This window comes from Colias eurytheme, chromosome 15, assembly GCF_061535395.1.
Source record: "Colias eurytheme isolate Ceu_HAF_F1 chromosome 15, ilColEury1 Martin Lab GWU primary, whole genome shotgun sequence".
NCBI lineage: Eukaryota > Metazoa > Arthropoda > Insecta > Lepidoptera > Pieridae > Colias > Colias eurytheme.
Window position 1 is genome coordinate 7,378,191 of NC_142994.1, and position 16,505 is coordinate 7,394,695.

The 16,505-nt window shown below is 31.3% G+C and overlaps 1 protein-coding gene across 3 annotated transcripts; it reads left to right on the forward strand.

Moving 5' to 3' along the window:
• Window positions 1–803: 803 nt before the first annotated feature.
• On the forward strand, window positions 804–14,547 carry LOC149902415 (proton channel OtopLc-like). Of its 3 annotated transcripts, none has more exons than XM_090109972.1 (14): window positions 804–901; window positions 7,657–7,766; window positions 9,407–9,568; window positions 10,027–10,188; window positions 11,307–11,421; window positions 11,631–11,733; window positions 11,950–12,063; window positions 12,142–12,593; window positions 12,674–12,773; window positions 12,870–13,042; window positions 13,233–13,347; window positions 13,516–13,670; window positions 13,885–14,031; window positions 14,347–14,547. In XM_090109972.1, the coding sequence occupies exons 2-14, from the start codon at window positions 7,657–7,659 to the stop codon at window positions 14,518–14,520; spliced, it is 2,082 nt and encodes a 693-aa protein (XP_089966098.1). In that variant the 5' UTR covers window positions 804–901; the 3' UTR covers window positions 14,521–14,547. The 3 variants fall into 3 exon arrangements, with proteins under 3 accessions (XP_089966098.1, XP_089966096.1, XP_089966097.1); XM_090109970.1 differs by lacking the exon at window positions 804–901 and adding an exon at window positions 7,185–7,439; XM_090109971.1 differs by lacking the exon at window positions 804–901 and adding an exon at window positions 7,185–7,357.
• The last annotated feature ends 1,958 nt before the right edge of the window (window positions 14,548–16,505 follow it).

Below are 16,505 nucleotides of genomic sequence, written 5' to 3' on the forward strand. Positions count from 1 at the left end.
ACATTAAATAAACAAACATTTTCTTCATTCAATTTTATTTTAAAATGTTAAGATTTATGTGGGTACAAATTTCTAGATAAACGTTCTCGTTTAAAGAAAGTCAAACTGGTTAGAAAAACAATGTTCCTTTAGCGTCTACAGGAAAATGTTGTTACAAAAACTAACCGTTGTGTTTCGGAGCTCGGCGTTGTCAACTGCGAATGAACCTTAATTTTTTTTTAAATCAATCCCTTTTGAGCGTAAACAAACCCTGTATAAAGCAAAGTCACGCCCTCCCGATGTGATACTGTCAGAAAACAGAAACACTATGCTATTATCATACAGATTGGATACAATGGAAGACCTGTTACTAACCTTTTTTTATATCCGGTCAACACCATATTTATTGATCACATACTATCTGGAGGTAACTTTTAATTTGTCAATTTTTAATAGCATTGATAAATTCTTAATCTCCTATGAGAATCAAAAATTAAAATTTGCTACAATTACTTTGGTACACAGCCTCATGATTTGTGAATAAATGCTTTATTGTTGTAATTAAATCATTATCCTCTATACCAAGTCATATAAACGCTAATAATTTATTTTTGTTTAAATTATTTTATTACCATCCGAATAGCATTCATGACATTTAAAACAGGGATGCTGGTCCCGTAAACCTACAGTACAATCGTATGAGTGCCAAAACGTCTCAATTTTAAGTCGTGCAATATAAATTGTTCATATAATTAGCAAGTCTGTGGTCGCTGCGATATGAACGCACAAAAACCAGTAGAAAATGTAGTAATGGATCGAGTACACCCAGGAAATTATATCTAAGCAACTAGTCGTGTATTCTGCCAAATATTGTGTAAATATTATTAAGAATATTTGAAGAAAAACTTGGTGTAAATTCAAAGTAAGTGCAATATTTCTTAAATTTAAATTCATTATTAAACTAAAGTATTAATTAAAATAGAACAATAATATTTATCAATTAGGTATACTTTATTAATGATTTCAAAAAATAATTGTATTAAAATTTATAACTATTTAATAAACAGAGTTAAATAAACAAATTACTCACAAAAACATTGATCTTTCTTATAATATTATAAGCCATAATTATATGAAAATAATGTTTATTATTTTGCCCTCGTGTTTTACATGTACATACCTTTAACTAATCTTTCGTCTTAGACATAATGTTGTATAATTTTTATATTAGGTTTATTGTGAGTGCAATTTAATGTGATAATATAAGTCTTATGACGATGATGGAATAGATAAAATACGTGTACTAATTCAATTGCTAGGAAATATATTGACTTTCTATACAGATTGATAGAAAATTCTTTTGCCAATAAAACTTACAATAATTAAAAAAATACTTACATAACTTATTCATTCTAAATTTATAATTACATGTTGCTTGTAATTTTTTTAAGTATAGTAGGTATCCAGTGCATTTGTGTATTCACATCAAAAGTTTGTGTTCAAATATGCTCAATTTTGATTTTAAATAACTGCTAGAGTCTTTACAACAAAAAACAAATATGAAAAATCTCTGAAATCTCTCTTTATTATTAAATCTCTCTTTGTTGTTACATGTGCAAATGTAAGATTAATTATAAAATGTTTGTTTTTCACTTTTAATTTATAGTTTTGATTTTTATTCCTTTGAAATCATTGTGCTCTACATGCCTTAAGGAATTTAGAATCTTGAAAACTTTAACAAGAAATATAATTGTATTGTTACAGGATAGAATTAAGCTAAATGAAATTCTAGTTTAAGCGCTACGATTTTACAAAGTTTGAGTACACTATACTTTTAGTAGCTAATTATTAAAAGCTCTTTTAGTTAATTTATAAATTAGGTCAACTTCTAATTACATATTTGGTTAAGCGAAGTTGCAAGTTATACATATACCTGAATATCAATAAATATTCAACTTCGTCATCAGTCATCACTACCTTTTCAAAGGGATTTATGTAAATTATCGTTGTCATAAATTACACCAAAAATGCTTAAACAGTTATAAGCAAAATATGGAAGACGGTATCAATAAGAATCCTCAACATTTTTGGAAATATATAAACGCAAAGCGTCGGAATGAATGTTCATTACCTTCTCGCATGTACCTCGGTGATAAATATGCAGAAAATGGTGTTGATATTGCCAATCTATTCGCTAATAACTTTTCATCTGTCTTTAAAAATAATAATTGTTCAAACAAAACGTTTTCTATACCAAGTATAACCTATCGTAACCATCCCTCCTTAGGCAAGGTGTATTTTACTGAACGTGAAGTAATGAAAAAAATAAAACAATTGGATATATCGAAGGGTTGCGGTCCAGACGGAATTCCTCCGTTATTTGTTAAACGCTGTTGTACAGTCATTGCGCTGCCCTTATATTTAATTTTCAACCGCTCTTTGGATTGTGGTACTTTCCCTTCTGAATGGAAGAAGGCTCGAATAGTGCCCGTCTATAAGAAAGGCGATTCAGCCAACATTAAAAATTACCGTCCAATTTCAATTTTATCATGTGTTTCTAAATTATTTGAATCTCTTTTGTGTCCCGTTATCGCAAGTCATACTTCCAGTTTCATTGATAGTAACCAGCATGGTTTTCAAAAAGGTAGATCTACTGAAACAAACCTGGTTTCTTATATATCCACTGTTTCGAACGAAGTTGACAAAGGCAATGAAGTTCATACAATTTATACTGACTTCTCTAGTGCGTTTGATGTGGTGCAGCATGATGTCCTTCTATTGAAACTTGAATCTCTCGGCATACATGGATCATTGCTTGCTTGGCTAACCAGTTACTTAAAAAATAGAATACAGAGTGTGGCGGTAAAAGGATATGTGTCCAACTATTACATATCTGACTCAGGTGTACCTCAAGGGTCACATCTGGGGCCAATATTATTTACGATTTTTATTAATGATCTATGTTCTGTTTTCAAAAAAAGTAATTATTCTGTTTTTGCCGATGATTTAAAATTATTTAAAACTATTAAAACACAACATGATATCTCAGATTTACAAATGGATCTCAATAGGTTGGAAGATTGGTGTAATAAAAACGGTATGATAATTAATGCTAAAAAATGTTTCTTCTTACAACTCTCCCGAAAAAAGAAACCAATTATAGCATCTTACGTCATTAATGGTCAGAATATAGAAACTGGTAACGAGATCCGCGATTTAGGAATCTTAGTTGATAGTAAACTAAATTTTTGTTCACACATTGATGCTATCGTTAAAAAGGCCAGTAGATTGTTAGGTTTTCTTAAAAGAAACACAAAATGCTTTAAATCAAAGACCAAAATTTTACTCTTTAATTCATTAGTTAGAAGCCATTTAGAATATGCAAGTGTAGTTTGGAATCCGTTCTATGCTGTTCACTCTCAAAGAATTGAAAACATTCAGCGTATATTTACCAGACATATAGCTTTCCTTTCACCGGGAATTTCACACAGATCGCCTTATGAATATCGATTATCATTCTTCAAAATGATTTCACTTCGTAATCGTAGATTGTTGCGCGATACTATGTTCCTGTTTAAAATCCTCAGAAATATAAATCATAGCCCGCAAATCTTAAGTCTAGTTAGGTTTGCTGTTCCAAATAAATTACCACGTTATCCTGTTTTTAAAGTTTTTGACCTTCCAAATTGTCGTAATAATGTTGGTAGAAACTCTCCAGTAACTCGTATATGTAGTACTTTTAATGACCTATGTAAGTCGTTGGGTGGTATAATAGACATAAATTTTGATTCACTTGTAGTTTTTCGCAAAAAAATTACTAAATTCTTGTTTGGTACAAAAATTCAGTAAAAAAAAATGTTTAACGATTTATTTATTTTATTTTTGTAGTTAAATTTATTTAAGCACTTAAAATAACAGTAACGTAATTATATGTTTAAGTTTTCTTGTGCATACCTGTAATTGGTGTATACATCACATTAATATTCGTTAGTTGTTAAGATCTAATTGTTATAATTTTTATGTGTACTCTGTTGGTATGTCTAAATAAATAAATAAATAAATAAATAAATAAATAAATTGATACCTGGTGCAAATTGAGGCACATCACGACGTGCTAAAATGCCGCGTAATATTATTTTCATATCAATTCACACGAAATAAACATTTTAATAACATACCTACTTTATTGGTCAAAACAATTTCGATGCAAAACTTAGTTTTCACGCTCACTTCAACCATATAATTAATAACGGTTTCAAATTGTTAGGTTTTTTACTGAGAACTTGTAAAAATTTTAGGAACCCTCTCACAAAAATTACCCTCTTTAATGCCCTAGTTAGAAGCAAATTAGAATATTGCAGCGTAATATGGAATCCAAAATACAATATTCATATTAACAATATTGAACGCATTCAAAAAAGATTTTTGTGGCATCTTGCGTATAGTTGCAACGTAGCCAAAAAAATTCGTAGTTACTCAGTACGTCTTGATTATTTTAAAATACGAACACTTTATCAGAGGAGGAAGGTTTTGGATCAGGTCTTTTTCATAAATTGGTGAATGGTTCAATCGATTGTGTGTCATTGGTATCTCAGCTTAATTTTAAAGTTCCAGATTGCCTAGACATTCTAATAATATGCCGTTCCATACAAAATTCCACAATAGTAATCTAGGCCATTATTCAGGCATTTCTCGCCTTACCAAAGAATATAATAATATAGTTTCTGGCAATAACAAGACTATTGACATTTTCTCAAACACTGTACATAAATTTAAAAAGGAATTGCTCTCGATTGAACCTTTTCCAAAACCCAGTTGATCAAATGTAGTTTTATTTTAACATTAATTGATTATTTTGCCGTCAAAAGTGGATGTATGTATTATGTACCTATATGTATAATTTGTAAAAGCTAAATAGACCTTATAAGTCCTAACTGCTTTTAATAAGCAAATTTAAGAGAAGAATGTATAAATTGCATCGCTCACCTGAGCTGAAATAAAAAGATGTTAAGAGTACGCGTGCATACAAACATTCATATAATTTCTTGCTTCTGAGATTAGAAAGGATATATTACTCAGTGCAGAAATTCAAAGCTTCGTAATATTTTGCGGTTTCTTAATGTTGTTTTTTCACCTGAGGGAATAGGTATGAAGAGGTATTCTTACTAGCTGGCATTAAGCGTAAAAAGTTGTGAGGTGCGTTTGTAAGAAATATACGCGAGTTTAAACTAATAATAAAAGATTACATTGACGAAGTTTAGAAAAATACATACAATATTTCCATCCTGTTACGAAATCCACTAGAAGGAGGACAGAGGATATACAATCTATGTATAATATATTCTGTGTATGTATTTTAGAATTATCTATAAACGCGGACAATACAGAGCGATTGCATCGTCCAAAGATTACTATAATATACTTAGGGCTGATTTTTCAATCCTTGGTTAAAACTTATTCGTCGAATAATGTATATAAAACTACCATTTTAAAAACGTATTCTAATTGCCCGTATTTGACAGTTTACGTGACATTTTAATAGTATCGTGTAATACTTTATTGGACGGATAAGTTTTATCCAAGCATTGAAAAATCGGCCCTTAGAAGATTAGTAACACAATAGACACCATATATACTCACAAACAATCTCATTTTAAATTTAAATAACGAAATATTTATCGACTACTATTTACTCATATTACCTACTACCTATTTATAATTAGTTCGATGAAATTCACAATTGCAAAACCTATACTTTTACTTACTTACTTACTTACTTACTTTTGATATCCGTTCTATTTATTCCATATAAAATTTAAAGACAAAAATTAAAAGTTATAATAAAACATCAATGGGTGTCTTCCAATTTTCCAAACTCCCTTATCAAGTTCGTGAATGGCAACACATCTAAGTCGGCCCTTTTCCTAATATTTGTCAGCGGCTTTTTGTTTACGTGAATCACTGTGAGTTTAGAGTGCAGCGACAAGCATCAGGTGCGATATTCAGGCAAATATTTTATGAAAATACCAAGAATGTTACGGATAGGGTTGCGCTGCTATATCGATATATTGCGAATATTTCTAATGGAAATCTGTTTTGGTTATACCAATTAAATGTTGAATTTTATTATTATAGCTCAATTAAATGAAAACTTTCATTTTATACCACTTTTATAATTCAATTTTACAACTTTTTAAAATTAAAATTAGAAGCTTTAGCGTCTTAATGTGGTATTAAACCCAAAATTTTATTTTGAATAAAGTAAACAACGTGACATAGAAACTAACTTTAGCTCTAACCTATAACATTTTAAAAGTAATTATATCTTTATTTATTTTAAATGAGTTTTCAAATGAAAAATAATTAAAAATGTAGATTAAATATCGAGAACAATGTTAGTAGACATGACTAAGGAGGGGTGTCGCGTCGCGGCCGCATCCTACAGCCAAACGGTAAACACTTTGCTGTAATCTCGAGATGAGAAAACTTTCAGTTCTCTTAATTCAGAAACTTATTCAACAACCTAACAACCTTAGAGCGGACCGCCCGGCGGACACAAGACAAACAAACTTACTCTTTAATCTTTGTCTCTATTAGAATAAACATTTAATAATTATAACATTGCAATCGTCTTTAAAGCGTAGATATAATTTTCCAGGACCACAACTTAAAATAAAACAAAAATAATGCTACAGACAATTTCTGTTACTTTTTACAACACGTAAGACTTTTTCTCCTTGTAACTAACACACGCTTGTGTCTACTTAATCCGTAAATATCTTGAAATAAAAAGGGGCTGAATATCAATCGTATTAAAAAAGTTATTTTTAGTGTCATATAACCAACTCAACGGTTTTAAACGAAGGTATTTGCATGTGCAAAAGCAAATGAGTTTATATCTAGAATTCATCACAAGGATATCTTCTTCTATATCTCAATCTTGTTATAAATATTTTTGATCTAAAGGCGTGCGTATTGATATGATGCTCATAATTATTACAACAAGTAACAACCATACATAGTACCTACATACGCATTCGCCCTTGAAACAGATAGCCAAAATGTTTTATAATTTTATATACTGAGTGAATACTGAGTGAGAGAATCTTTAGGTGAATGGAGATATCTTGAAGATATATAGTTTCAAGGATCAATGATTATCTCCATAATACCGTTAAGTAGACGGCTGACATAACCGCTCCACACTGCTGTAAACAAAATCTTTGTGTTGCGATTAGTATACTTTTGCCTTTATCGGAGACGCGTGACTTCAGCCAAGAGCTGAACGTATAAGTTGAAGCGTTGAAAAATGTAAAAATAAAGCAAAAACATTCGCTAGAAGCAATTTGGATGTGCCGTGTCAATTCAATTACCAACGGTGAGCGCTACAGTATCTCGTTGGAGATTAGGGCAATGAAAAAATATTGCAGGAAAAAATCTAACAAACATTTAATAGACAGGTAGGTGGCTATTTCCATAGGCGGTGTTATTGTACGGTTTTACGTTTGTATTTTGTTTTACAATACCTTTAGTTTCCTTTCAAATAACGTCAAAACATTACAAGTTAATGAGCGTTCTATTGTTAAAAATTGAGATGTATGAGTATGATTTTGCGCTTATTGATTATTCGCGTTTGTTGTTTCGTGTGAAGAATACTTATATTAGTTTGTTCCACAGATGAGTCCCGGCAAACGGAATTCACTAGGCGATCCGAGCGAACCTCGTCCTACCATTACCATTACTGACATGGATACAGTTCACGAGGAAAATGACAATGACAACGACAGGTAATACATAATGCAACTTTTTTTTTAGAATATGCTGTGATTTGAACAAGTTTAAAACTTAATAATGAGACTTGTTCAATTTAAACACTCTTTTGAAGTGTCAACCCGAGTGAAATATGAAGCCTATAATTATTATTAACTATGATCAAATTATATAACATCACTTAACAAAATTGGTAGTAACAAATTACTTATACAGTATCATGATAAATTAATAATAATATCAAAAGGTAAAAAAATATCCTTACCATAATAAGGTACTCTTAAATAACTAAATAAATGGGAATGGCTGTATTCGGACAACAATTAATCATCATCAAATAAAAAATCTTACGGCATAAAATATATAAATGTGTAAAAATATGCAGAATTTCAGAAAATGTAAACCATAAAAAGATTCAATGTTAAAACTTAATTAAAGTTTCTGTTATAATGTATTTTCTTTTGAACCTCGCGGCTGCGGCTTATCGCGTATCTTATGAGATCAGTTGCACGCATATCTGCCGGTAGATTAAAGCATTTGTGCAAATTTACTGCAACTTACCCCTTTAATAACATATATAAACAACAATAAATAATATAGTTTTAACCGAGACTCATATTAAAACACATACAAACCTAATTGAATCAGTAAAAAAGTTCGAACATTTATTATTTTGAAAGGAAATAAATTTTTCGTAAAAGCTACTCAACTTTGTTCGTGTATTATTTAACCATATATATTCAATGGATATAGTGAGTAGCCAACGTAGCTTTGAGGGATTTTTCCAGGAACGATTTCAGAGATTTTGTGCTCAATACTTTTATGTATAGCGTAACACAAAACTGAAGCTATACCTATGGCTATACCTTACTTACATTTTGTTGGAAATAGTACAAAAAGCATAAAATGTATTAAATAATATCGTAAGTTAGTAATAAATATACATTAAATGCCAACTATTCAAGAGATGGTTTTCATGAGATGGATTTCTGAAGTTATTTAGATATTTTAACATAGTAACAGATTCTCTTCGTATATTTTGTGAAAATCAAACCAAACAAAATCGCATCGAAACACGTTATGCAGAATGAAAAGTGTGAATGTGTACAGAGAGATTTCGATGCATAACGGCAGCAGCAAAGCTTCGGAAATATTTATGACATTTGATAGACTGCTTTGTGCCGGTTAATACAATCTCCCTGGTTCGTTTCACGCTCTGAGTTGTTATGTGTTAAGGGAACAGTTTAAAAATAACATTAACTGCAGTTATTACTATTACTTACAGGTATTTATAGCTCGGGTTACGATTTGTTATATGATTATACCACCTGATTAACTAGGCAATCGACAGCTCTAGTTATCTGCAACATTTATTTTACAGCAATCATTGATTTTTTGCAAGGAAAAAATACAATACATACATTCAATTGTTCCGCTGGTTTGGAAACAAATTTTTCTACTTGTCTAATAGAAAGTTTTATAGTCACTTCCTTGAGGAGCTTTTTACCATCTGAAATAGAAATAAGTGCTTATATTCAACAGTACTTATTACTTTATATTCATCATCTTTTTCATTCAACTTTACGACTTATTGTTATTAATTATATTCAAACTGTGACTACATAACATAGTACACATGTTCACTTTTACTCTACAGTGATGAGTCTTCATATTCTGATGTTACAAGACTCCGGGAACGAACGCGGGCCATGCTGGGCCATGCTGCAGAGCCTCTCATACAAAACTCCCACTCGCAACCAAACAGCCGACGTATGTCATGCGACATTGATGCTAAAGTAGCAGCGAATCTCAATACAAGGTAAAGTTTACCTAGGAGATACACGATTTTTTCAACAGAAATAAGCACTTCTATAAATTTGCAATAATATATACTTCAATAAAGGGTATAATATTGCGATTATAAAGGAGAATTGAGATAGGAGAATTACGTCTGTTTAGTTAATAACCGGCTCCGACACGGCCGACTCTTCTTTGAAAATATATGAAGGCTTTAAATCCTCTTTGTTATAACTTGACAAACTTGGATAACTTAAAGCAACATAGATAAGTATATATATATATAAGCTACGTTCAAGACTATCCATTTTTATTTCCTTTATTTCATATGCGCAATGAAGTCGACAAATAAGATTAAAACCTGTAAAACTAACTTTTTTGACCGTCAATACAAGACTATACGCAGAACGAAGTCGACAACTAAGTTTATTAAACCCGTAAAACTAACTTTAACATACTCTACTCTTTTATTTTATACAGGCGTCCGTCAGCAATAATAGCAGCATTCCGCAGACCGTCCCAGGCTCTAGCGCTATGTGCTGCAACCCAACGGCGTTTCCTTTCAGAGCTGTCACCGCACTCTCGGACCTCCATGGCCTCTACTCATGATGCACCGCCATCATCTGCGGAGATTTTGGGACAGTAAGTATATAAAGTATAATTAAATGAACAATGAAAATATAACTCATAGGCTCGTCTCAACTTCTGCTTAAATAGCTGTTTAAAATTGTTGAGTGGAATTGCAACGTCGTACTCTTCTTTTAATGTATCACGTATGTTATGTTAGATTTCACTGAAACCATTTCAAAATAATCTTAATTATCAGGTTTTCATATAAAAAAACTCTGAACTCCCAGTACAAGCTGTGAGTGACAATTTTCACTCAATTTATAATGTTCTTTACTAAGGTTCTTTATACAATTAATACGATATTTAAAACAGTTGAAAGCATACTTTTAAGTTACAAACAACAACAAATAATATACTTTGAAAAAGATATCATTACGGTTTTGAATAGCATTATTCATATTTAACTTCACAGTGAGCTTATCCAACGCCTAAACATATACCTATAGACCTCAGATCTAGTGCAACGATAAGCTCACTAGGATACACTGATATTATATGGAACTGGACGTATAATCAAAATACATTGCTCGTTATAGTAAAGATCTATCAGAATTCAATAATATACTTAAGCAATGTATATACATAGTATGTTCGAGTACGAAAGATCATTGTCTTGTTGTAACAATGCAGACATCAGCTGTTGAAGTAAGACATTGCGTTACACTATCCACAAAGCGAAGCGCATCTACGCGTCAAATCGATTCAAAAGGGTCCTTTATTCGTCAATATACTAGGGAAGGTTAATATAATATCAACATATAATATCAATGTATTGAATAACAATCTTCAGTGTGTATATCAAAATTTCAAACAAATAGGTTCCGCTTACAACGATATAGAAAATATCTTCATTTTCTTTCTTTCCACCCGCGGCCCGCTTTGTCTAAAACTTAGCAAATTACATCAAAAAACCTTCCTCCAGCTGCCATCACCATTCTTTCTTAAAAATCGCATTAAAATCCGTTGCGTAGTTTTAAAAATATCCCAAATTACATACTTTAATTAGTCGCTTTTCTGTTGTTTTTATTAATTGGTAATAAAGATGAATAAATACTATAAATAAAAATTCATTTCATATAGGTCATACATATTCTTAGAACTAATTAGAATAAAAATGTATTGTTTTCTAGTGAAGCTCTCAGTAAGGCATTGTCGGCGCTGTACGCCAAGCTGCTCGTAGTTCTCGGTCTAGCATTTCCTGTGACGGAAGTTATCGCAAATGGTGTCCCAGATGCCTATTACCAGGTAAAATACTTACTATTTTATTTTCCTTTTCATTTTGCTGTATTCAAACGAGATCGGTAATAGCTTTCTAAAGGAACTCATTATTGAGCTTACGTATGACAGTTCATACCTACTTATATATGATTTATATTATATATTTCTATTGTACTGTATATTAAGATGATTAGACTTATTAACCGTCGCTTATTTACACAACAATTTCTTTTCAGGGATTTTATTTATATTTGTATTTAGTGTCGTTGCTGTTCGTGATATTTCAATATGCGAATATTATGCGTCAGAAAGCGGTGACGATGATAATTCAAGACCACGGTATGAATTCATGTTCGTTAATATAAAAATCTCAACTGTAGTAATTAGCCGCATTTGCGTAACAAAATGCGACATTAAAAACACATCTCGTTTGCATAATTGCTTTATCCAAGAATACCTTCTTATGTATACAACTAACGTTTTGCTATTTGTATCATCGTTAACTAAATGTGGCATTGTTCAGATTTATTTCAACCTGAACCTTCATGTTTACAGGAGTAATTGATAAAGATGACAAAAGTACGGGAAAAGCGACTCCCAACGAAAAACTAAAACGAAAAGAGACAATTACTAGATACGGAAGTTTCTATTTAAGATTGGGTGCTATTGGTAAACCATTTTACATTAAAGAACCATAATGATAAACACCATACCATAATTACCTATTAATTTGTTATTATTTCTCAGCTTTTGGAATCGGATCAATGGTATACAGTGGACTAGAATTCGGTGAATATTTTGAAATGAAAGACAGATGTCGATCCGTTCTTTCGGCATTAACTCCTGCACTTCGTATGGCGTTAACTCTAGCTCAGATGCAGTTTATCTTCCTTACAAATAAAGACATCGAATCCGGCAGTAACAAATTAATTCAGAGATTCGGATTTATGCACATGATAGCAGCGAACCTCTGCGAATGGCTCTATGTCCTCGTAGAGGAAACTAAACACGAAATACATCATCTGGAACATTCTATGATCTCTAAATCAAACAATACTCAAAATTTAACCCCAGACACGCCATGCCGGAGATCTAATATCATGGGTACATTGGTTCAAAACGCTTCACCATTTCTATTTCCCTGCACAATTGAGTATTCCCTCATATGCGCAGTTATTTTGTATGAAATGTGGAAAGAGGTAAAAATTCATTACTTTATTTCATAATCGATAAGTAAATAAATAAATTGCTAAACAAATATATATTTTTACGTCTGTAGGTCAAATGCACACCAGAAGACTTTGAAAAGAAATTGATGTATGTTAAGAACAAATCTCGGAGCAATTCAGTTACACCTGAAAAAATTCTGCAACAATTCGGTAAGAAATTAAATTTTCAATACGCACACGCGCCATGAGTCAATAAGGGATAAAAAAAAGTAATCAAAATTATATAAATGTTTTCTTTGCTTTCAGCGGGCATGCTTGGAGTCAGTTCGCCCAACGGAAGTCGCAATGCCTTACATCATTTCTCTGTAGATTGCTCACACGCCCACAGGGGGCTATTCGCGGGAATTCTTGTCATAGTCTTAACCATTATATCCCTTATAATGTTCTTCGTATTGGCACACCATAATAATACAGTCACTGTGAGTATTTCACCTTTATGTATCAAAAAGATTGATTTGACAAAGTAAATGTTATTTGTTGCTACAAACAAATCTCAAAAACAATTAGATTCATAGATCTATTGCTTTGTTTTATATTTTTATTTGTGTAACATAAGGTTCACCGTTCAATGGAACATCTCATACAAAAATACGGTGAATCATTTTTCAGGATGCCATATTCGAAGTAAATATTTGTGAATTGATCTTATATACGTTATCAATTCTCGCTACGGTAATTGCAATGAAACAAATGAGAGCATTGGCTTATAAACGAAAATCACAAGGTGCGTAGTTCTGAAATTAATTCACTACTATAATCTTCAGCCATTACTTCTCTAAACCATTTATTGTCTGGTATAACTAAGTTCTTAATTAAAACTTTTGCGTCAAATAATTTATATCGCGATTACCAGAATGTATTATTGAGCTTTTGTTTGTATTTTGTGTTACAGCTGTTCTGGGTTTGGATACATCGCTCCTAATCCTGGCCCAGTCGGGAATGTACGTTTACTGTATGTTCAGTCTCATAGGATGCCATCACACGCTCTATAGTTCTAACAGTTCCGGTCTCACAGGATTCTTCTCAGAATTCCTATCTTTGAATCAGGTACTTTCATAAATCATTTAAGAGAATATAAAATGCATAATTTGGGGAAAAATGTTAAACTAGCCTTATGGTACCTAACCTAATCTGTACAACAAACAGTTGAATCCTGTTAAAAATAGACTTGTATGAAATTCAAATTATGGAACAACTTAGACTAAATACTTTTTATTATCTAATCACTAAATACTTTTATTAATCAATTTTACTTTTACAGACTACGTTACAAACTTTATTTATAATCGACGCATGGTGGCGAAGGTGCGCAAATTCTGAACAACGAAGTAACAAACCTGGCCGACAGTTGGTCACGTTTCTGCTAGTCGCCAATATGGCCATGTGGGCTATAAATACATTAGAGAAAGTAAGACTTAATGTATCTATTTTAATCTTATGAATTTTAACACAAATACATGCTCTTAAAAAGTAAAATACCAACTCTAGAACATCAATGTTTCACCTGCCGATTTTCTCTAGTGGCAATAACATAAGACGACAATTTTTCAATGCCAGCCCATTTTATTTATGTCATAATCAAGCTTTTCATCGCTTATAATATTTTTATTGATGTATTTTATATAGCTTTGTATATTTTATTCTAGAGAACATTGCATGAAATGTCCATGTATGATAAAGACGAAAAAATAATCATTGTTTATTAACTATGTACGTTTTTCAGAATCGCGCAGAGTTCAGACCAGCTCACTTAGATTTCTACGGACCTTGGGGATGGACTATCATCACACATGTCTCCATGCCATTAGCTATATTCTACCGCTTTCATTCAACCATATGCTTGTTCGAGATCTGGAAGAATTCTTTCAAAAACAAGCCGATTTACTTAAATGTGTAACGTTTAATAAATACATTTTTATGATTATTCGTGTCTTTTATTTATGACAGATTTAACCTAAGCAGATAGATAGAGATGATCTGTCTTTTAGATTAAGAAATAAAAAGAAGCATTCATTATATTGCGAGCTTTTCAATCAAAATATCGTATATTTAAAAACATTTGCGACATATAAGATTTACGTATAACAAATGATTTACGAATTTTATTTATTCTATTCCATAAAATATGTTATTTTACTTCATAATACGATTATACAGATCACATCATGTATAGCGTGAAATATTTCCTCACAAAAGTATAGAGGCCACAGGCTTCACACTATTTGTGTTTTCTGTAGAGCGTGACGTAGCGCTTCACACATACTGTCCTTTGTCACGACAAACAAATAACAATACACTGCTAATTGTTTGCATTTACTCTACGGCTACATAATTACTTCATGTGTTCATTTCATTTGAAAAGTCCAATCGCAATCTCTCATATTTCGGTTGTTAATATAATTTTAAAGACCATAATTAAAATGAACAAAGTGGTAATTGATGACTCGTTTTATTTGTTGTTGGTATAAGTCACCAAGTAGCTCATATCTTTGGCATGCAAAATAGTTGTGAAATATCCTGAAAATTATGAATAACAAAGTATACATAGTATAGTAACATGATTGTTTAATGAAGAATTATCACTACGTTATATTATTATATTTGGAATTTTTGGATCTGTAAAAGTATCTACGAATTAATATTATATTAAAATGTATGTCAATTGTGCATTATAACTATGATTATACCTATGTACAAGCCATGTAACTATGAGAACCTAAACATTTATGACACCTAAATTTTCACACTATATTTTTCCATGCGAGAAACTTTCCTAACAAAACATGGAGTATGGAAATAAAATCATATACTTACGTGATGGAATGTTATAAACTAAACGTTGACTTAAGCTTTGAGACGATGACACTATCAGGTGATTTAAGGATTACTGGATTGAAACGTCACGGAGTCACTTTTTGTACTTTTATTCAGTTTAACAGCGCAGATAGTATTTCGTCCTATTGTCTACAGACGTTTTAAGTGTGGTGATAATGTTTTGGAAAATACACGATACGTCACAAACAATACTGTTTGGAATTATCTGTTCTTTCTCAATCGTAAGATATATTCTAAATTGAAAAACACATTTAAAGGATGCAGGACGACATCATTTTAGAGGATGCAGAGTGGCAAGTAGAGTGCAGATTTAAAACGTATTGATAAGCAATTTAATATAATTATCTCACAATTGGAACTTCACCAAAAGCTAAAGTAAAAAATAAGGACTATTTTACAGATTTTTTAATTCTGAAAAACGGGAAAAAATATTTTTTTTGCAGCTCTATATTTAGAATATTTAAAATATAGAAGAGCATATACAAACATACAATCGTATCACTTATAGAAAAGTAACCCTTTCAGGAGGAGACATTATAGAGTGTGCTACGAACTTCGACCTCAACACGTTACCCATCCTATACGACAAACATCAACAAGCTTAGATCGAAAAAATCGGTCTAATAGGTAAATTGCCAAAGAATTTACTATCACTACCTATTCTAATTTGTAACATATTTGTATATAATATTTTGTATCCTTATTACATTCATACGAAGTTCCTTTAACTAAGCTGCTTCCAGCTTTTAAGTCTATACCATGAAAAAAGCTTTACTGACTTCTAAGAATGAAATTAAATATCGTTTTGTACATGTAACATTCCATTTTATGACACTTTTACGCGACTTATTTTCTATAAAGTTATTAGAAAAGTTAGCAAAAATAGTAGTTAGTAAAAGTTAGTCTTATCGCTTTGACAAATGTATGAATACTAAACGTTACTTTCTATAGCCGAGTAAAGTACGATATAAATTTATTATTATCTGATTGTGCATTAGACGCAAAAGACTATTACAAATATTTACAAAATTATCAGGTTTTCATTGA